Source organism: Macaca thibetana, chromosome 7 (assembly GCF_024542745.1).
Source record: "Macaca thibetana thibetana isolate TM-01 chromosome 7, ASM2454274v1, whole genome shotgun sequence".
NCBI classification, from domain to species: Eukaryota; Metazoa; Chordata; class Mammalia; order Primates; family Cercopithecidae; genus Macaca; species Macaca thibetana.
The window spans coordinates 14,416,627-14,438,505 of NC_065584.1; the positions used below are offsets into that span (position 1 = coordinate 14,416,627).

The window sequence follows — 21,879 nt, forward strand, 5'->3', positions numbered from 1 at the left end:
TGGTGAAACCCCATCTCTAAAAATAGAAACAAAAAATAAAGAAAATTCCAAGACAGGCCAGGTGCGGTGGCTCAGGCCTGTAATCCCAGCACTTTGGGAGGCCGAGGCAGGCGGATCACGAGGTCAGGAGATCAAGACCATCCTGGCTAACATGGTGAAACCCCATCTGTACTAAAAATACAAAAAATTAGCCAGGCGTGGTGGCGGCGCCTGTAGTCCCAGCTACTCAGGAGGCTGAGGCAGGAGAATGGCGTGAACCCAGGAGGCGGAGCTTGCAGTGAGCCGAGATCGCGCACGCACTCTAGCCTGGGCGACAGAGCGAGACTCCATCTCAAAAAAAAAAAAAAAAGAAAAGAAAATTCCAAGACAACCAATATTACAAGAACTGTTGGTAAAACATATTGTAGTCTGTCCCTGGATTTAAAATAAATAAGTTGAGATACTCATTTTAAATCTTGGCCTTGAAGATAATATATCCCTAAATGCGGAAATATGAAAGAGCTCAACAACTAAACTAGAAGACAGGACAGATTGTACTATGCGTTTAACAGTAAATGTTTATTTTATTTTATTTTATTTTATTTTGAAACAGAGTCTTGGTCTGTCACCCAGGCTGGAGTGCAGTGGCACGATCTCAGCTCACTACAACTTCTGCCTTCCGGGTTCAAGTGATTCTCCTGCCTCAGCCTCCTGAGTAGCTGAGATTACAGGTATGCATCACCATGCCCAAATTTATTTTTAGTAGAGACAGGGTTTGGCCATGTTGGCCAAGCTGGTCTCAAACTCCGGACCTCAGATGATCTGCCTGCCTCAGCCTCCCAAAGTTCTGGGATTACAGGTGTGAGCCACTGCGCCCGGCCAGATGTTAACTTTTAACCTTTATTCTATCTGGACAGTGAACTAGATTGTTTTGTAGTCTAGCAAGAAAAGTGTTTAGTGGCAATAAGATTTACTCATTCAATAAAAAATTACTGAGCAACTACTATGTGCCGGGCACTGTTCTAGGCATAGGGTCCACAGCAGTGCACAAAGAGACAAAATTTCTGCTCTCATAAGAGTTTAGATTCTGACAAAATATATAACATAGTACATGATGCTAGGTGCTATGGAGAAACACAGGAAAGTGGATGCTTAATTTCAAATACGGGTCATCAGAGGCAGCCTTACTAAGGTGACATTTCAGCAGGCCAGGGTGGAGCATCCAGACAGAAGATACACTGAGAGCAGAGGCCCTGGATCAGGGTATTCTGGTGAGCTCAAGAATCAGCAGGAAGACCAGTGTCTGGAGTGGAGTCAAGGGCAGAGGGAGTAGTAGAAAGTGAAGTCAAGGCCAGGTGTGGTGGTGCACCCCTGTAATTCCAGCACTTTGGGAGGCTGAGGCAGGTGGATCACTTGAGGTCAGGAGTTCGAGACCAGTCTGGCCAACATGGTGAAACCCTGTCTCTACTAAACATATGAAAACTAGCTGGGCATGGTGGCGGGTGCCTGTAATCCCAGCTATTCAGGAGGCTGAGGCAGGATAATCACTGGAACCCAGGAGGCGGAGGTTGCAGTGAGCTGAGATTATGCCACTCCAGCCTGGGCAATAAGAGCGAAACTCCATTTCAAATAAATAAATAAAAGAAAATGAAGTCAAGGTCAAGGGCAGGGCAGGGCCATTCATTTATTACTTGCCATGTTAAGGACTTTGCTTTTCATTCTGAGAAGGGAAGCTTTGGGAGGATTTTTGAGAGGAGTAACATTTTAAAAGGATCCCCCTGGCCACAGGGATGATAACGGACTCGTAGGAAACTGGAGGCACAGATTTTGATGGGTGGAGAGATCGGCAGCTTAGATTTGAATAGGTTCAATTTCACGTACCTGGTAAGACATCTTACCAAGCACCATGTCAAGGCCTATCAAACAGGCAATTGTATAGTAAAGTCTGGAGCTCAGGAGAGGGATCCAAGGTAGTGACATAAATTTGTATATTTATTTATTTAGAGACAGACTCTTGCTCTGTCGCCCAGGCTGGAGTGCAGTGGTACAATCTCCATTCACTGCAACCTCCACCTCCCAGGCTCAAGTGATCCTCCCACATCCACCTCCCAAGTAGCTGGGATCACAGACACGTGCCATCATGCCTGGCTAATTTTTGTATTTTTAGTAGAGACGGGGTTTTGCCACGTTGCCCAGGCTGGTCTCAAACTCCTGGCCTCAAGTGATCCGCCCCCCTTGGCCTCCCACAGTGCTGGGATTACATGCATGAGCCATCATGCCTGGCCAATTCGTATATTGAAAGCCATGAGCCATGGATGAGATGTCCAAAGGAGTACACACAGAAAAAAGAACTGGGGCACCCCAGCATTTAGAGGTTGAGCAGATCCCCAACAAGGAACTAGCAAAGAAGACTTAAGAAGCTGCTGAGGGCCAGGAGTGGTGACTCATGCCTGTAATCCCAGCACTTTGGGAGGGTGAGGTAGGAAGATCACTTGAAGTGAGGAGTTGGAGACCAGCCTGGCCAACATGGTGAAACCCCATCTCTATTAAAAATACGAAAATTAGCCGGACACAGTGGCGCACGCCTGTGGTCCCAGCTACTTGGGAGGCTAAGGTGGGAGAATCACTTGAACCCAGGAGGTGGAGGCTGCAGTGAGCCGAGATCATACCACTGCACTCCAGCCTGAGCAACAGAGCAAGAGCTTGTCTCAAAAAAAAAAAAAAAAAAAAAAAAAAAAAGCTGGTGAGGAAGGCGGCAAACCAGTTAAATATCTAGAATGGGACCATCTAATACACAGTGCCACATGTGCTATTTAATCAGAATTTAAAACTCAGTTTCTCAGTCACATTAGCCACATTTTTTCTTTTTGAGAGACAGGATCTCACCCTGTTGCCCAGGCTGGGGTGCAGTGGTGCGATCATAGCTCACCGCAGCTTCGAACTCCTGGGCTCAGGGTATCGTTCCACCTTAGCTTCCCAAGTTGTCGGCATACAGGTGTGAGCCACCATGCCAGGCTCATGTTAGCCCCGTTTCAAGAGCTACTTTCGGGTAGCTATTGGCTACCGATCTGGACAGCAAAGATAAAGCACATCGCCAGCATTGCTCAAGTTCTATTGGACGGTGCTGGTCAAGAAGACAACTGAAGAAAGTATCTCAAGGACAGGGAGTGTCAAAAACTAATAGTAATAATAATTTGAGGGTAGAGACTTGACCATTGGATTTAGTTATGTGTAAGTGACCAGCAACTTCCTGACAGGACAGCAGTTTTGGTAGAGTGGGAGGCAAAAGCCTGATAGAAGTATATTCAGGACAAACTGGAGGAGAGGACTCGAAATCAAAAGAGACAGCTCTCAAGATTTGCAATTAAGATGGCTAGGGTGAATTGAACTGCAACGTATTTGTTGAAGCTGTTCCAAAGACAAGCACAATTCTCATGACAGCTGAGTTTTTGGCAAATGGCACATAAAAACCCATGGACCAGCGATTTGTAACCCTGAGAGAATCATTTGAAGATTGCTTGGGGTCCATCCCAGAGACGTAACTCGTTGGAAAGGGACCCTGGCATTGTTTAAATATAAGAAGTTTTCCTTGGGTAATTCTAATGTACATAAAGCCACAGTCCAAGACCTACTCACTGCCTTAGAGCAAAGCATAAATATGCATGCATGATGATTCCCAATCATGCTCCAAAATTATATGGCACTTCTTATGTTGGAAAATTTATTAAATGATGGCACATATTTGCTGCAAAGATGAGACATGGTATTGTGGTAAGTTTTTCTGCCAGTGTTTTGGAGATTGAGAATGTTAAATCCATCAAGATAGGAATCAACACTAGATAATCTTTGCTTATTATTTTTATTATTTTTTTGTTTAAGACAGAGTTTCGCTCTTGTTGCCCAGGCTGGAGTGCAACGGTGCGATCTCGGCTCACCACAAACTCCGCCTCCCAGGTTCAAGCGATTCTCCTGCCTCAGCCTCCTGAGTAACTGGGATTACAGGCATGCTCCACCACACCCGGCTAATTTTGTATTTTTAGTAGAGATGGGGTTTCACCATGTTAGCCAGGCTGGTCTAGAATTCCCGACCTCAGGTGATCCGCCCACCTCGGCCTCCCAAAGTGCTGGGATTACAGGCGTGACCCACCGCGCCCAGCTGATAATCTTTAAAAAAAAGAAAAGAAGAAAAAAAGACTAACCCTACTCACCATGAACAAATGTGCTGGTTTCACTACCCTGGGGGTACAGTTACTCACAGAAGCACTTTATCTGATGACTGTACTTCCCCAAAGAAAAGCCTTCCCTTAACTGTACAAATTTTGAAATAGAATCAAATTCTAACCTTTAGGGAATCACAACTTTTACTTTAAAACTGGTATTATGAACAATTTAATATTAAAAAAAGAGACAACTTAGAAACTAGTAGCATCTTTAAAATCAGAAAATTTACATGGGGACTAAAGCTCCATGAATTACATGATTCTGTAATTCAGTTTTCTGTTCCCTATACTGGCACTTTTGAAAAAATAAAATATCTGGCATGTTTTGGTGAAAAATCTCAACAGGATTACTTCATTTCACATATAGTTGCAAATAAAATCACCTATCAAATCACTATAGGATATAGCTCTATTTTTCTCATCTCTGGAAGCGACTGTTTCCTAGTTATGAATCCTAGAATGTTTGTCCCCTCCCTAAAATCCCTGAAGCACTTACTATATTTGCTGTTCATCTCACTAAGTAATCCTGTATTCACTGTTTTTTGTATTGTGATGTGAATATGAAGTAAATGGGCTGGGCACAGTGGCTCACACCTGTAATCCCAGCACTTGGGAGGCCAAGGCGGGTGGATCACCTGAGGTCAGGAGTTCGAGACCAGCCTGGCTAACATGGTGAAACACCATCTCTACTAAAAATACAAAAATTAGCCAGGTGTGGTGGCATGCACCTGTAATCCCAGCTGCTTGGGAGGCTGAGGCAGGAGAATCACTTGAACCCAGGAGGCAGAGGTTTCAGTGAGCCAAGACCACATCATTATTCTCCAGCCTGGGCAACACAGTAAGACTCTGTCTCAAAAAAAAAAAAAAAGAAAGAAAGAAAAGAAAAGAAAAAAATGATGATCTGCTATCATACACAGGTCTCCTAGCCATCAATTTCTTTTTTCTTTTTTTTTTTTTTTTTTTTTTTTTTGAGACAGAGTCTTGCCCTGTCACCCAGGCTGGAGTGCAATGGCACCATATCAGCTCACTGCAACCTCCGCCTCCTGGGTTCAAGTGATTATCCTGCCTCAGCCTCCCGAGTAGCTGGGATTACAGGCAAACGCCTCCATGCTCAGCTAATTTTTGTATTTTTCAGTAGAGTCAGGGTTTCACCCATGTTGGCCAGGCTGGTCTCAAACTCCTGACCTTGTGATCCACCCACCTCGGCCTCCCAAAGTGCTGGGATTACAGGCGTGACCCACTGTGCCCAGCCGCCAGGCTAATTTTTTAATTATTCCCTAGCCATCAATTTCAACTTCTTCCTCTATCCAAGAGCTAACAGATTAAAAAATATATTTCACTTTTTCCTCTTTACCTTACCTAAAAAATGCTTTGAACTATTAAATAGCCACAAACTAGAAATAACCCACAACTTGGATAAATAGCTCCTAAATAATCAAAAAGCAGATTAAACCTGCAATCTGAAATGTAGTAATTACATTTGGAAACACTCAGTTTACTACATTAATCCTACTCTATTTTAATATTTCTATTATCAAGGCAAAAGGCAATATAATCTTGAAAGACAGAGATGGACTGAACATTTTCTTACCAAATCCCAAAATACTAGAATTTGAAGTATCAAGAGAGATGGATCTACTTCATTCAAAAGGAATTACTACTTTGCAATACCAGTGGCAACCTCACAAACCTTGCATTACATGAAAGTTTTTTTTTTTTTTGAGATAAGTCTTGTTCTTGTGGCCCAGGCTGGAGTGCAGTGGCGTGATCTTGGCTCACTGCAACTTCTCTCTCCCGGGTTCAAGCGATTCTCCTCCCTCAGCCTCCCAAGTAGCTGGGATTACAGGCATGCACAACCAGCCCTGGCTGATTTTTGTATTTTTAGTAGAGACAGGGTTATGCCATGTTGTCCAGGCTGGTCTTGAATTCCTGGCCTCAAATGATCTGCCCGCCTCGGACTCCCAAAGTGCTGGGAGTAGCATGAGCCATCCTTTTTAATAGAAATGGGGTCTTGCCATGTTGCCCAGGCTGGTCATGAACTCCTGGGCTCAGGCTATCCTCCCACCTCTGCCTCCCAAAGTGCTGGGATTACAGATGTGAGCCACCACGACCAGCCTACATAAAGCATTTATAAAACAAAACTGAAATAATTGTCTTAAATCATTGCCTCAAGACTAATAAAACTGAAAACTCTCGATGATTTACCTCAGATTACTCTCTTTTTTGAGAAGCAGTATAGAATGATAAAAAAGCTGGAGATCTGAAGCTGACATCCTGGGTTCAAATCTTGGCTCTTTCACTTACTGGCTGTATGACTATGTACCAGTTATTCGTATGTGTTTCAGATTTCTTCCTCTGTAAAAGGATACTAGTAGCAGTATAATACCTGCCTCCCAAGACTGTTGTGAAGAATAAATGTAAATCACTCATAAACAATGCCTGTGGCCGGGCGCGGTGGCTCAAGCCTGTAATCCCAGCACTTTGGGAGGCCGAGATGGGCGGATCACGAGGTCGGGAGATCGAGACCATCCTGGCTAACACGGTGAAACCCCGTCTCTACTAAAAAAATACAAAAAACTAGCCGGGCGAGGTGGCGGGCGCCTGTAGTCCCAGCTACTCGGGAGGCTGAGGCAGGAGAATGGCGTGAACCCGGGAGGTGGAGCTTGCAGTGAGCTGAGATCCGGCCACTGCACTCCAGCCTGGGCGACAGAGCGAGACTCCGTCTCAAAAAAAAAAAAAAAAAAAAAAAAAAAAAAAAAACAATGCCTGTAACATGCATACTGAAGACTTAAAAGATGCAAGTGATTTGGTCATCTGAACCTCACAGAAACAGGTATTTCAAACTGCTGCTTACTTTGAGTATTCCATGTACTGTATCAAAAGATATATCATTTCAGTAACTAGACCTTTGGAGGCAGTGAGATAAATGAGACTAATTTATCTGAAAGATCTGATCTGCTACTTTTGCATGACAAAGGTACCTGCTTTATCTTTTAAGTAAAAGCTTGCTATGAAATACTCAGCCTTCCTTTCTGCTTCAGTCAGATGTAGTGAAAAGATGAGGTTGCTAGGAAACTTTCAGATTTCTAGTAGACAAATGGAGAAGAACTTGTCAATAATATTGCCATTTCCATTCTTTTACATGACTGGGCAAACAGTACCCAGTGCTTAAAACATTTGTCATTTGTGAGAAGCACTATGCCTCTGTGGTTAGTAACGAAGGCATGAGAATACCTGGTTATAACCCTGGCTCTGCTACTCGCTGTGACCTTTGGCAAGTTACTTGCCTTCTCTGCCTCAGTTTCCTTATCTGTGAAATCTGGATAATAATAGCCATCTTATAGGGTTGTTCAGAGTTAACATGAGTTAATTTCCATAAAGCTCTTAGAATAGGGTTCAACAGAATCAGCACCAAAAAGTGTTAAATTATTAAAAGCATAAAATGTTTTCCAGTATTAATGACATAACTGTATAAAAATATATCTTGATCTCACACAGAAAAGAAGACATTCTACTGTGTCCATGTTTTAGTTATTTGTATTAGTACCAGATGTGAGGTAGTACAAATGCAAAGGAGAAGGTATACAAGGATCACATCTTCATGTAATTAACCTACTGCCTGACGACCTGACCTTGGGCCAGAAAAGAAAATCAGAAAGATTATGACTTGATAGCATCTTTTAGAGGGGTCTCATGCATCTGATAAGGACTGGACTAAATTACCTGTTACAGGCTGGGCGTGGTGGCTCATGCCTGTTATCCTAGTACTTTGGGAGGCTGAGACGGATCACTTGAGGTCAGGAGTTCGAGACCAGCCTGGCCAACATGGTGAAACCCCATCTCTACTAAAAAATACAAAAATTAGCCGGGCATGGTGGCGGGTGCCTGTAATCCCAGCTACTTGGGAGGCTGAGGCAGGAGAATAGTGTGAACCTGGGAGGCGGAGGTTGCAGTGAGCTGAGATCGCACTACTGTACACCAGCCTGGGTGACAGAGCGAGACTCCGTCTCAAAATAAATAAATAAATAAATAAATAAATAAATAAAATACAGCTGGGCATGGTGGCTCATGCCTGTAATCCCAGGCCTTTGGGAGGCTGACACAGGCGGATTACCTTGGGTGAGGAGTTTGAGAACAGCCTGGCCAACATGCTGTAACCCTCTCTACTAAAATAACAAAAATTAGCCAGGCGTAGGGGCAGTCACCTGTAATCCCAGCTACTCAGGAGGCTGAGGCAAGAGAATCTCTTAAACCGGGGAGGTAGAGGTTGCAGTAAGCCAAAGGTTTCACTGAGCCGAGAATGCACCACTGCACTCCATCCTGGGTGACAGAGCAAGGCTCCGTCTCAAAAAAAATAATAATTTTAATTAATTAATTAATAACCTGCTTATTTTCATTGAACACATTGTTTCCATCTTCTATTTGTAAGTTATTTCTAGCCTTTCAACATTTACCATTTAGTCTCTTCCCAAATAGTTTTCTAAACTAGTAGCAATGGGGCACATGTTCTCAGGGCCTCCTGAGACTGTGTCACAAGCCATGGAAAAAAAATTTTTTTTAATTAAAAATAGCTGGGCATGGGAGCCACGCCAGTAATCCTAGCACTTAGGGAGTGCTAGAGGGGAGGAAAGCTTGAGCCCAGGAGTTCGAGACCTGCCTGGGCAACGTGGCGAGACCTCATTCTCCACAAAAAAGAAAAATATAAAAAATAAAACCATTAAAAGCACTAATAAGAATTTAGCTAGCCATTACCAAGAGGAAGAACAAATTCTGCTTATCAAGACAGCCATTACCTTAATACTTTTTTTAGCAATGCCTCATAAGCTGACAGCAAGTATAAACAGCTGGCTTAGCTGCAATAGAATGAATCGGTGTTTTAAGTGTGAAGAATTTAAAGCAAGCCAAGTAATTGTATAAAATTTAAATTTTATGATCATGTCTGGACCTTTTTACACTTAACACAATGGAAATGTTCATATTCATTTTTTTTCCCCAAAGGAAAAATTTCTGAATCATCACTATGTTGCACAGTAGAATAGAAATATGAATTCAGGTACTCAGTCAAGTTTCTAAAGAATGCAAATAACAGACACGATTTAACTTCCAAAATCTGAAGTCATCAACATGATTTTGTAGTACTCTATCTCAGGTTTTACCTAAAAATTCATTATTATTCAGATAAAGATAGCCCCCTGATCACATGTTTTTAAAAAGCCTCTGCCCCACCACAACTTCCTGAGATCTGTGAAGAAACTGCAGTCTTGTGATCAGACTCCATATAGGACTGGCAGTTTTGTAATCGTAGGGAAAAAACGGTGACTGATTTTATGTGTCAATCAGTTGTAGTCTGCTGATCTGATTAGAAGCCTTGACAAATGCCTGGTGGCGATTGCAAATAACTGCCAAGCATATAGGGATGATACAGTAGCCCACTGTTTTGGGATCAGCTCTTGTACAAGAGTATAGGAACAAAAACATCTGTAAGTAAGGTACCAGAAAAATAATTGTCCACAACCAAAAAGGCAAGGAGAGTAATCGAGCTTTCAAGGAGTGTGTCCATGTGGTTCCTTCAAGGGGCTCCTCAGGGTGCTGTTGAATGTGTTCCAAGGCCAGCCTATTGTAAGTCTCATTGATTTCAAAAACATAGTAAAATGCTGCTGCACTTGCTAACAGATACAATCCCACTCCAATCCATCCCATCCGCTGACGGAAATTCATCATTCTCCATGCTCTGTGCCTTCAAATTAAAAAAGAAAATACAATTAGGGTCTTGTAGTACTGTCACCGCAACTACTCCAAATGTACTTGCTTTATCTCCAAGAATTCTAGGTCGGGCGCGGTGGCTCACGCCTGTAATCCCAGCACTTTGGGAGGCCGAGGCGGGCGAATCACGAGGTCAGGAGATTGAGACCATCCTGGCTAACATGGTGAAACCCGTCTCTACTAAAAATACAAAAAATTAGCTGGGCGTGGTGGCGGGCGCCTGTAGTCCCAGCTACTCGGGAGGCTGAGGCAGGAGAATGGCGTGAACCCGGGAGGCAGAGCTTGCAGTGAGCCGAGATCGCGCCACTGCACTCCAGCCTGGACGACAGAGCGAGACTCCGTCTCAAAAAAATAAAATTAAATTCGAAAGCATCCCACTAACACACTTAAGATTTAAAATAATTAAACGCCTATTAAGAAATGTAAAACTTACAGGTTTTGTGTAATAGTTACAATAAAAAAACAAACAAAAACAAAATAACCATTGATTTCAGTATATACTGAGTTCTGCTTTTTAACGGGAATCTCAGAATAAATCACTGCATCCTACTTAAACAGGTCCATAATACCCGCCCTCCAGAAACTGGAATTAAACTAGTTTCCCACAGCACTTTTCACTTTGACAGGTGAAACACTTTCGGCTTTACAGTACTGCTTCAGATGTGAACGCGGGGTGCTACAAGTCAAGCCCCCAAGTTAAGACAGTAACTCCTAAGCACTTACAATGGTCCCGAAAATCTTCCTGTTCCCACGGCAAGCGTTAAAGAGTCATTCAGCTCTGAATAATCGGGTGGCTTTGGCATTTCAGAGAAAGCCACCATAAAATAAATCCCCTGGGTCACCCGGCTAGGAGAAAGGTGAGCGCCGCCAGCCTGGAGCACCAGCTACTAGTGATTAAGAACGGCGTGACTGCGGCGGGTCACGCGCGGCCCGGCCCCCGTCGCCGCCGCCGGAGACCCGCTATGGGGACCTGACCCGGCCGGGAGGCGTCCCCGCCACAAGGGCCTCCAGGCGGCCGGCCCCGCCCCCTGCCGCGCTGCAGCGCCGGCACGCCGCGACCAGGGTTGTGCTGACTGCGCCAGGCCCGGGCCTCGCAGCCCTGCAGCGTCGCGAGTCCAGCGCCAGTCAGCGGCCGCCGGCAGAGCCTGCCTGCAAAGCTAAGGTCCCGGATCTCACCTTCCTGTCCCGGGTGGCCAGCCCGCCCGCCGTCCCGGATGCCGCCGCAGTCGGGGCTTCCGGCTCGGGCCGGAAGCGCGCGCGCCCCGCCCCCCAGAGGCCCGCCCCCCCTCATGACGTCAGATCGCCCCCGCCCGCCGCGCAGCTTCCCCCAGCGAGACCCAAACAGCTGGAATCCGCGCTGGAGCTGGGGGTCTAGCTGCGCTGGTGGCGGCACGTCCCTTCAGGTGGGCGGCTGTCTGGGTCTGGCGACTCAGCGCTCCTCAGCCTTTCCTCCCGGTGCCCGATCGCGACTGTCATCGCCCGATCACTTCTTGCTGCGGAGAGCATCACAAGCACCTGGAGGACCGGCATCAGTCGCTTTGGCCCCTGAGTGTCCGTCCGAGCCTAGGGGAGCCCGCCCTCCCGCACCTCGTCGGGGCCCGGCCAGGCACCTCCGCCGCCGGCGCACGGACGCGGGCACCGAGCACTAGATTACGGTGAGTGGAAGCTGGCCCGGAGAGGCCCTGCAGGCCCGACATCCGCCAGGCACCAGGGCTGGGAGGGGTGAGGGGCGCGCGCCGCAGTGCGGCGGCCCTGGAGTCGCCGCGGGGGGCAGGGCGCGCGGGGCTTGGGGCCTGCACGCGTGCCTTGGACGTTGGCACCCTTAGCTAACCTGTCTGCTGTGTTTTGCAGGCTGCTGGACCTCGGCACGTTGACGAGATTTCCCTGCGGTACCGCGGAGGATTACTTTGAATTGCAGTGGCCGCCTGTGGTCTGGAATATTTAGAACTTAAGTGTATTATTTCGGGCACCATGACTTTGAGGCTTTTGGAAGACTGGTGCAGGGGGATGGACATGAACCCTCGGAAAGCGCTGTTGATTACCGGCATCTCCCAGAGCTGCAGTGTGGCAGAAATCGAGGAGGCTCTGCAGGCTGGTTTAGCTCCCTTGGGGGAGTACAGACTGCTTGGAAGGATGTTCAGGAGGGATGAGAACAGGAAAGTAGCCTTAGTAGGGCTTACTGCGGAGACTAGTCACGCACTGGTCCCTAAGGAGATACCGGGAAAAGGGGGTATCTGGAGAGTGATCTTTAAGCCCCCTGACTCTGATAATACATTTTTAAGCAGATTAAATGAATTTTTAGCGGGAGAGGGCATGACAGTGGGTGAGTTGACCAGAGCTCTTGCACATGAAAATGGCTCCTTAGACCTAGAGCAGGGCATGATCCCAGAAATGTGGGCCCCTATGTTGGCACAGGCATTAGAGGCTCTTCAGCCTGCCCTGCAATGCTTGAAGTATAAAAAGCTGAGAGTGTTCTCGGGCAGGGAGCCTCCAGAACCAGGAGAAGAAGAATTTGGACGCTGGATGTTTCATACTACTCAGATGATAAAGGCGTGGCAGGTGCCAGATGTAGAGAAGAGAAGGCGATTGCTAGAGAGCCTTCGAGGCCCAGCACTTGATGTTATTCGTGTCCTCAAGATAAACAATCCTTTAATTACTGTCGATGAATGCCTGCAGGCTCTTGAGGAGGTATTTGGGGTTACAGATAATCCTAGAGAGTTGCAGGTCAAATATCTAACCACTTATCAGAAGGATGAGGAAAAGTTGTCGGCTTATGTACTAAGGCTGGAGCCTTTGTTACAGAAGCTGGTACAGAGAGGAGCAATTGAGAGAGATGCTGTGAATCAGGCCCGCCTAGACCAAGTCATTGCTGGCGCAGTCCACAAAACAATTCGCAGAGAGCTTAATCTGCCAGAGGATGGCCCAGCCCCTGGTTTCTTGCAGTTACTGGTACTAATAAAGGATTACGAGGCAGCTGAGGAGGAGGAGGCCCTTCTCCAGGAAGTATTAGAAGGGCATTTCACCTGAGTCTCAGGGAATCACGAAGGGATATGGCAATGAGTAGAGCATGAAGGTAGAACAGTCTATATACTCTTTGACACATACAATCCCTACCTTGTGCTGCCAAGTAACTCATTTTTGTGCAATTCTCAGTATAAGCCCTTTGTCGTTTCTATGCCTATTTAAAGTCTCCTAAAGGTGTAATTGACTAGGAAGGATGTAGTTCTACACTGCTGTTTACCTATTTAAATTCATCCTTGTGAATATCTTTGTTGTTGTTGTAGGGACAGAGTCTCGTGCTCACCCAGGCTGGAGTGCAGTGGCACGATCTTGGCTCACTGCACCCTCCACCTCCCGGGTTTAAGCTATTCTCCTGCCTCAGTCTCCCGAGTAGCTGGGACTACTCGTGCCACCACGCCCAGCTAAGTTTTGCATTTTCAGTAGAGACAGGGTTTCACCATGTTGGCCAGGCTAATTTCGAACTCCTGACCTCAAGTGATCCACCTGCGTCAGCCTCCGAAAGTGCTGGGATTACAGGTGTGAGCCACTGCGCCCGGCCTCATCCCTGTGAATTTCTTATTGTACAAAAGTTCTTTCACTACCTGTGTGCAGTGCTCTGAGAGGACAGACAAGGCTCGGGTGTATATGCTGACCAGATCTCATTGAAATATCAGCTTGTTTGGTACGAGGCACAAGTGTAGCATGTCACATGTGATCATGTTGGATCATTGACAGTTTTTAGGTATGTATTGACCTACATTTATGATGAAGATCCTGAGTGGAGGTTAAGATACTAAGTTATTTTCTGTATGAATCAAAATTATATTGATTCTGTGCAATCAAAACAAAAGGCAGAATAGAATGCTGAGATTGGTTAAGTTTCAATGACCATCTTTACAGATTTCTGCTATGTGTCATCAAAACATCTAGTTCTGAGTAACATTTTCACGATTGTTATAAAATTATAGATGTGAGCTTCTAAAATAAAGGAATGGTAATAAAATGACGTTGTCTGTTTTGTTTATATCAAGGTTCCAGGAGAGATTTCATTTGAATAAAGAGTTCCCAAAGCATGAATCTGCAAACCACTGGACCTACACAGACTTAGTTCCTTGGACTCTTTCCTCTTGGTGCTCAGGGGTAGGAAACTGTTTTCTAAGTGAAGAGAGCTTCCACTGCAGCAGTAAAACAATGGGGTGAAACAAGACAGTGCACAAATTAGTGCAAGTAGTGCAGATGTATCAGTGTGTCAAATTTGGAGGGAGAAGGAAAGAAATGAACATTGCATGCTGCTGCTTGGAAGATTGGACTAAAAGTTTCTCCGTTTACTCTCTTATTTAGTCCTCTTGGAAAAAGGTTGAGCAGTATAATCTTAGCACTTTGAGAGGCTGAGGCAGGTAGATTGCTTGAACCCAGGAGTTGGAGACCAGCCTGGGTAATGTAAAAAAAAATTTTTTAAACTAGCCGGGCATGGTGGTGTGCACCTACAGTCCCTGCTACTCAGGAGGCTGAAGCTGGAGGACTGCTTGAGGCCAGGAGGTCAAGGCTGCAGCATGCCATGATCATACCACTGCACTCCAACCCGGGTGACAGAGGAAGACCCTGTCTTAAAAAAAAAAAAAAAAAAAAAAAAAAAAATCCTGCAATATAGGAAAATTCAGTTTCACACTTGTGGAAATGGGCACAAAAGTTTAGAAATTTGGTGTGGTGGCTCACACCTGTAATCCCAGCACTTTGGGAGGCTGAGGCGGGCAGATCACGAGGTCAGGAGATCGAGACCATCCTGGCTAACACGGTGAAACCCCGTCTCTACTAAAAATACAAAAAAATTAGCCAGGCGTGGTGGTGGGCGCCTGTAGTCCCAGCTACTCGGGAGGCTGAGGCAGGAGAATCTCTTGGACCTGGGAGGCGGAGGTTGCAGTGAGCCAAGATCGTGCCACTGCACTCCAGCCTGGGCAAAGCGAGACTCCGTCTCAAAAAAAAAAAAAAAAAAAAAAAAAAAAAAGAAATTCAGTCAAGGTGAAACATCCTTGGGCCAGAATTCTATCCTCTGATCCTCTGTAGTAAGTGTAGTGAGTGATTAGGTCAGAATTCTCTCCTCTTTCTTTCTGCAAGGCCCATATTCTTTCTACTGCCAAGAAAGAGAAGCAATCATCAGGGTATCTATACCCATTAGCCTCACAAGGGAAGCAGGGCAGGCATTGGCTCCATTTCATAAATGTCCATCTTATGTGCATTGCAGGGAAGTACAGTTGACCCTTGAATAACTTGGGGCTTCAGGGAGCCAGCCCACTGCACAATCTGTACATAAGTTTTGATTCCTCAAAAGCGTAACTATTATTACTGACTGGAAGCCTTACCAATAACAGAAAGTTGATTAACATATTTTGTATGTTATTTGTATTATATACTATATTAAAGTAAGCTAAAGAAAAAATGTTCTTAAAATTATATGACTGGGTGCAGTGGTTCACACCTGCAATCCCAGCACTTTGGGAGGTCAAGGCAGGTGGATCACTTAAGTTCAGGAGTTTGAGACCAGCCTGGCCAACATGGTGAAACCCACACACACCCAGCTACTTGGGAAATGAGGCGGGAGAATCGCTTGAACCTGGGAGGCAGAGGTTGCAGTGAGCTGAGATTGCACCACTGCACTCCAGCCTGGGCAACAGAGCGAGACTGTGTCTCAAAAAAAAAAAATGGGGGAAGAAAATTGTAAGAGAAACTATATTTACAATTCATTAAAGAAGTGCATCATCATAAAGGTCTTCATCCTGGTTGTCATCTTCACATTGAGCAGGCTGAGGGAGAAAAGGAGGGTTGGTCTTGCTGTCTCAGTGGTGGAAGAGACGGAAGAAAATCTGTGGATAAGTGGACCTGTGTAGTTCAAGCTCCTGTTGCTCAAGAGTCAGCTACACGTTATTCTGGATCAGAAACCTACTGCAAATTAGACACTTAGCAGTGGAGAATATGAGAATCTATAAGACCTGGGCAGGTGGCATGGGTTATCTTTTACCTTAAAAAAAAAAAAAAAGCATGGTTAACAATTGCTGAAAGGTAGGATAAAGTATTTCATAAAGTACCCAAATTTGGAATGTGCACCTTGGTTTTAGATTCAAAGCCATGGTATAATGTTTGTGTTATGACTAAATGTCATGATTAGGTTCCCATAAATTCTTCCACGATGGAAAGATAAATATTAGATGATATATGGACTCTGAATAGATTAGAAGGTGTAATTCTGATCTTGTTTATATTTGTGTAGTCATTTGGAGTGTACAAGGCATTGTGACATGGGCCGCTCACTTGCCCCTTCAGTAGTGGGAAGCAGACATGGCGAATGTGTGCACCCATGGGTGTTAATACAGGTTGCACCTCTCCATATGTGAGGCACTGAGCTGAGGGCTTAAGACTGTGTCATTAGATTTAGACTACAATCCCTGCCCTGGAGGTCTGTTCAGGGTCAGTGATGATAGCTGGTGTTGAACAGCAGATACTGAGCACCAGTGAACACATTTGGTCCTACAATGAGCTCAGTCCTTGATTTTTCCTGTTTTACAGATGAGACTGAGAAGCTAAGAAACTTGCCCAGGGTTTCACAGCTAGTGAGCGGCAGGCTCAGACATTTCCAGAGTTCCATCTTAATGTATTCTATGCTACCTTATTCAGAAACCTGCTATTTCCCCATTTGACAGATGAGAAGCTTGAGGATCAGAGAGATTCAATGCCAGGGGTAAGGGCTCATAGTCTGATTCCAGAAAGCTGTTCTTAAGGTGTTCTGACATGTATCTGGTAAACACTACATAATTTTTGTTTAGGTTATGTTTATGGAATCACATAAAATAAAATATACTCCCCTTAAATAGCTATGTTTCAACTGGGCGTGGTGGCTCACGCTGTAATCCCAGCACTTTGGGAGGCCAAGGCGGGCAGATCACCTGAGGTCAGGAGTTTGAGACCAGCCTGGCCAACATGGTGAAACCCTGTCTCTACTAAAAATAGAAAAATTAGCTGGGCGTGGTGGTGGGCACCTGTAATCCCAGCTACTGGGGAAGCTGAGGCAGGAGAATTGCTTGAACCCAAGAGGTGGAGGTTACAGTGAACTGAGTTTGTGCCACTGTACTCCGGCCTAGGTGACAGAGTGAGCCTCCACCTCAAAAAAGAAAGAAAGAAAAAAAAAAAAAAGAAACCATCACAGATCACAGACTAGAGATTAAGGAAAGAGGTGGTGAACTAAATGTAATGTGTCCTGGAAGGGATCTTGGAACAGATAAAGGGCATGAGTGGAAAAGTGGGATCCAAGTATAGTTAGGAGGTTAGAGGTAACAGAAATGTGTCAATGTTAGTTTCCTGGAGGTGCCAAATGTACCATGGAAATGTAAAGTGTTAACAATAGGGGAAAGTAGGTGAGAATTCAGGAGCTCTCTGCGCTCTTTATAACTTATCTGTAAGCCTAAAACTACTATTAAAAAAATATTCATTGAAACACACACATAACTTGGGTTCCTAGATGTTTCAGCAAAAAGTAAAAAATAATTTAAAAAATAAGGACTGGGTGAGGTGGCTCATGCCTGTAATCCCAGCACTTTCGGAGGCTGGGGCAGGCTGATCATTTGAGCCTAGGAGTTCAAGACTGACCTGACCAACATAGTGAAACCCTGTCTCTACAAAACCACACGTGATAGTGCAGGCCTGTGGTCCCAGCTACTTGGGAGGCTGAGGTGGGAGGATCTCTTGAGCCTGGGGAATTTGAGGCTGCAGTGAGCCAAGATCGCACCACTGCACTCCAGCCTGGGCAACAGAGCAAGACCTTGTCTCAAAAAAAAAAAAAAAAAAATCTGTGTAGATATATACACCATATGCATGGTAATAACAAATGACCTGAGATGCCAACCAGTAAAACAAGTCATTTCATTCATTGAAACACCACTAGGTGGCAGTTAGCACGAAGGGCAGGCCCCAGCCAAGCCAAAGCAGGAAAAGGGATTCTTACGTAAACAGGGTCATATCTAACCCTGGAAAACTAGAACATTTCTCCAGCTTTTATGCAGAAAAATATTTTTCAGTACTCAGTCTAGGACAATGACTTCTCTCTAGGTCCATGACATTCTAGAACCTTCTAATTCATTGGTCAGAGAGGCCTGGCCTCACCAAATGGATTGATCCCAGTCTGTTTAAGTGAGAACATTCTTCATGATTCCACTTCACTCCCAGCTAGTGTGTCTCTCAACATTGGAAACCAGATCAACTTCTGAAAGTCACTTATTTTAAAGAGAATGAAATTGAGGTTCAGGCCAGGCGCGGTGGCTCACACCTGTATTCCAGCACTTTGGGAGGCTGAGGCAGGCATATCACCTAAGGTCAGGAGTTCGAGATCAGCCTAACCAACATGGAGAAACCTCGTCTCTACTAAAAATACAAAAATTAGCTAGGCGTGGTGGCACATGCCTATAATACCAGCTACTCGGGAGGCTGAGGCGGGAGAATCACTTGAACCCGGGAGGCAGAGGGTGTGGTGAGCTGAGATCGCATTTCCAAATATTATCAGCATATCTTTTGATGAGTATGCCTTTTAATTCTCTCACTAGATTCTATACTCCTCTTCAAGGAGTATCACATCCCTACATAAGCCCAATACACTTGGAAGGTAATCAATATTTCTTTTCTTTTTTGAGACATGGTTTTACTCTGTTGCCTAAGCTGGAGTACAATGGTGCAAACACAGCCCACTGAAGCCACACTGCACTCCAGCCTGGGCAACAAGAGTGAAACTCTGTCTCAAAAAAAAAAAAAAAGAAAGAAAGAATTTGAGATTCAAAGCACTATGGAGCTATGGTGGGTTCCCACATGCTCTCCTTCTACTGCTGCCAGCCAGCCTCACTCTGCTTTGAGAGGTGTTAGTTTTTTGTTTTGTCTTGTTTTATTGAGACTGAGTCTCACTCTGTCACCCAGGCTGGAGTGCAGTGATGTGATCTCGGCTCACTGCAACCTCCGCCCCCTGGGTTCAAGCGATTCTCCGCCTCAGCCTCCCAAATAGCTGGGATTACAGACACCTGCCATCATTCCTGGCTAATTTTTGTATTTTTGTAGAGATTGGGTTTCACCATGTTGGCCAGGCTGGTCTTGAACTCCTGACCTCAGGTCATCTGTCTGCCTCCACCTCCCAAAGTTCTGGGATTACAGGCGTGAGCCACCACGCCTGGCCTAGTTTTCTTTTTCTTTTTCTTTTCTTTTCTTTTCTTTCTTTCTTTTTTTTTGAGATGGGAGTCTTACTTTTGTTGCCCAGGCTGGAGTGCAATGGCACGATCTCCGCTCACTGCAACCTCCACCTCCAGGGTTCAAGCAATTCTCTTGCCTCAGTCTCCCGAGTAGTTGGGATTACAGGCATGCACCACCACACCCCGCTAATTTTGTATTTGTAGTAGAGACGGAGTTTCTCCATGTTGGTCAGGCTGGTCCCAAATTCCTGGCAGGTGATCTGCTCGCCTTGGCCTCCCAAAGTGTTGAGATTACAGGCGTGAGCCACTGCGCCCGGCCTATTCTTATATTACCATATAAACTGGGTAAGTATGTTAAATAAATTAGTGTCATATATGACACTGATTTACTGATAATTATTCATTAATTCACTGTAAAGCAGGCTTGTAAGTCACCACCCTAAAAGGTGGGTTGGGAGTCAGAGGTTGGGTGGACAGTAGCAGAATTCTACAGATGAGGCGTGTGAGGCTCAGAGAGGGTGAGAGGCTTTGCTCCAGGACACGAAGCTGAGTAGAGGTGGGGCCCAACTGGGAACCCGAATCTGAGGCTGCTTCTGTCTTGCTCTGTGACCTGAGCAGAGATGCTTAATTCCTCTTGGACTTCAGTTTATTTACCTACAAAATCTGTGCTCTCTTTTAGCTCTAAAACTCTGGTACTCAGAGGATTCTTTTGAGTATCTTTAAACTATAAACTGGGCCGGGTGCGGTGGCTCATGCCTGTAATCCCAGCACTTTGGGAGGCCAAGGTGGGCAGATCACTTGAGCTCATGAGTTTGAGACCAGCTAGGCCAACATGCTGAAACCCCGTCTCTACCAAAAATACAAAAAAATTAGTTGGGCATAGTGGTGCAAGCCTGGAATCCCAGCTACTCAGGAGGCTGAGGCAGGAGAATCACTTGAACCGGGGAGGCAGAAGTTGCAGGGAGCCAAGATTACACTACTGCACTCCAGCCTGGGCAACAGTGAGACTCTGTCTCAAAAACACAAATAAGTAAGTTATAAACTGACTCTAAGTTCTTAATATTTGTCATTTAATATGCATTTCCAAATATTATCAGCATATCTTTTGATGAGTATGCCTTTTAATTCTCTCACTAGATTCTATACTCCTCTTCAAGGAGTATCACATCCCTAGATAAGCCCAATACACTTGGAAGGTAATCAATATTTCTTTTCTTTTTTGAGACATGGTTTTACTCTGTTGCCCAAGCTGGAGTGCAATGGTGCAAACACAGCCCACTGAAGCCTCAAACTCTTAGGTTCAAGCAATCCTCCAACTTCAGCCTCCTGAGTAGCTGGGACCACACACGCACAACACTATGTCCAGCCAATCAATATTTCTTGTTTGCTTGGTTGGTTTTTCTTTTTGAGACAAGGTCTCACTCTGTCACCCAGGGTGGAGTGCAGTGCCACGATCATGTTTCACTGCAGCCTTGACCTCCCGGGCCCAAACAATCCTCCCACCACCTTAGCCTCCGGAGTAGCTGGGACCACAGGCATGCACCACCGTGCCCAGCTAATTTTTTGTCATCGTTTGTAGGGATAGGGTTTCACTATGTTGCCCAGGCTGGTCTCAAACTCTTGAGTTCAAGAGATCCACCTGCCTCAGCAAGAGTAGGCATAAGGACATGAATATAATCATTGGTGAACCTGTTTCTCACCTTGTTTCCTAAACCCAACCCATTACCTCTCTTCTATTAATTATTATTACTAATAATAATTATTATTATCACTCCAATAATAATAATAATACAGCATAAATTATGCTACAGAAGAGACAACACTGTTCGCTACCACCCAGCGCAGCAACTATTAACCTTTTTCCTCTTTTGTAATTAAGATTTGTTCACCCACTTTACAGAACCGTTAATATCAGAGGAAGTTCAACCTCTCCCCAGCCCTAATAGAAAGAATGGGTGGTAAATCTTTTGTTGTTGTTGTTTTTGTTTGTTTATTTTAGAGATTTGGTCTCACTCTGTAGCCTATGCTGGAATGCAGCGGTGCAATCATAGGTCACTGCAGCCTCGAACTCCTGGGTTCAAGTGCTCCTCCTGTCTCAGCCTCCTGAAAGAATGGTAAATCTGAAAAGTTGAAATGATTTGGTATCCTTTGCCAAACTGCTTGCTATAGGCGTGGGCAAATAATTCAGATCTAGCCAGTGAAATATGAGCAGCTATTTTTTAAACTGTCTTCATAGGAGCATAGACTCTGGTGCCAGATTGCCCCAGGTCAGATTCCAGCTTCAGGCTGGGCACAGTGATTCACATCTGTAATTCCAGCACTTTGGGAGGCTGAGGAGGGCAGATCACTCGAGGTCAGGAGTTCAAAACCAGCCTGGCCAACATGGTGAAACCCTGTCTCTATTAAAAACACAAAAAAATTAGCCAGGTGTGGTGGCACATGCCTATAATCCCAGCTACTCAGGAGGCTGAGGCAGGAGAGTTGCTTGAACCTGGGAGGCAGAGGTTGCAGTGAGCCAAGATCGTGCCACTGCACTCCAGCCTGGATAACAGAGTAAGACTCCGTCTCCAAAAACAAAAATATTCCAGTTTCACCATTTTCTAACTCTGTGACCTTGGGCAACTTTATTAACCCTGCCTGGGGCCTCAGTTTCCTCAACTGAAAATGGGGATAACAATGAAACTCATTCACGGGATCAC

At 45.3% G+C, this 21,879-nt stretch overlaps 4 protein-coding genes across 5 annotated transcripts in view; 2 read left to right on the forward strand and 2 right to left on the reverse strand.

Moving 5' to 3' along the window:
• LGMN (legumain) overlaps positions 1-21,879 on the forward strand; it is a 1,022,235-nt gene that overhangs the window by 537,049 nt on the left and 463,307 nt on the right. The gene's annotated exons all lie outside the window — the stretch shown is intronic.
• Positions 1-21,879, reverse strand: part of UBR7 (ubiquitin protein ligase E3 component n-recognin 7) — a 367,041-nt gene that overhangs the window by 37,005 nt on the left and 308,157 nt on the right. The gene's annotated exons all lie outside the window — the stretch shown is intronic.
• LYSET (lysosomal enzyme trafficking factor) lies at positions 9,106-11,225 on the reverse strand. 2 transcript variants are annotated; one of them, XM_050799184.1, is made up of 2 exons: positions 11,139-11,225; positions 9,106-9,936 (listed from the first exon to the last, which is right to left on the reverse strand). In XM_050799184.1, exon 2 carries the CDS (start codon positions 9,918-9,920, stop codon positions 9,525-9,527), a length of 396 nt encoding a protein of 131 aa, XP_050655141.1. In that variant the 5' UTR covers positions 9,921-9,936; positions 11,139-11,225; the 3' UTR covers positions 9,106-9,524. The 2 variants fall into 2 exon arrangements, with proteins under 2 accessions (XP_050655141.1, XP_050655139.1); XM_050799182.1 differs by having other exon boundaries at positions 10,686-11,173.
• On the forward strand, positions 11,246-13,968 carry MOAP1 (modulator of apoptosis 1). The gene is made up of 2 exons (XM_050799160.1): positions 11,246-11,617; positions 11,814-13,968. The coding sequence occupies exon 2, from the start codon at positions 11,934-11,936 to the stop codon at positions 12,987-12,989; it is 1,056 nt and encodes a 351-aa protein (XP_050655117.1). The 5' UTR covers positions 11,246-11,617; positions 11,814-11,933; the 3' UTR covers positions 12,990-13,968.

What these genes read in the sequence shown, in the direction of transcription:
- LYSET (XM_050799182.1), bottom strand. Translation starts at nt 10,783, where the DNA reads ATGGTGGCTTTCTCTGAAATGCCAAAGCCACCCGATTATTCAGAGCTG. An exon ending in GGAAGATTTTCGGGACCATT is followed by an intron (nt 9,937 to 10,685) that starts GTAAGTGCTTAG and finishes TTTAATTTGAAG; the next exon opens with GCACAGAGCATGGAGAATGA.
- MOAP1 (XM_050799160.1), top strand. Translation starts at nt 11,934, where the DNA reads ATGACTTTGAGGCTTTTGGAAGACTGGTGCAGGGGGATGGACATGAAC.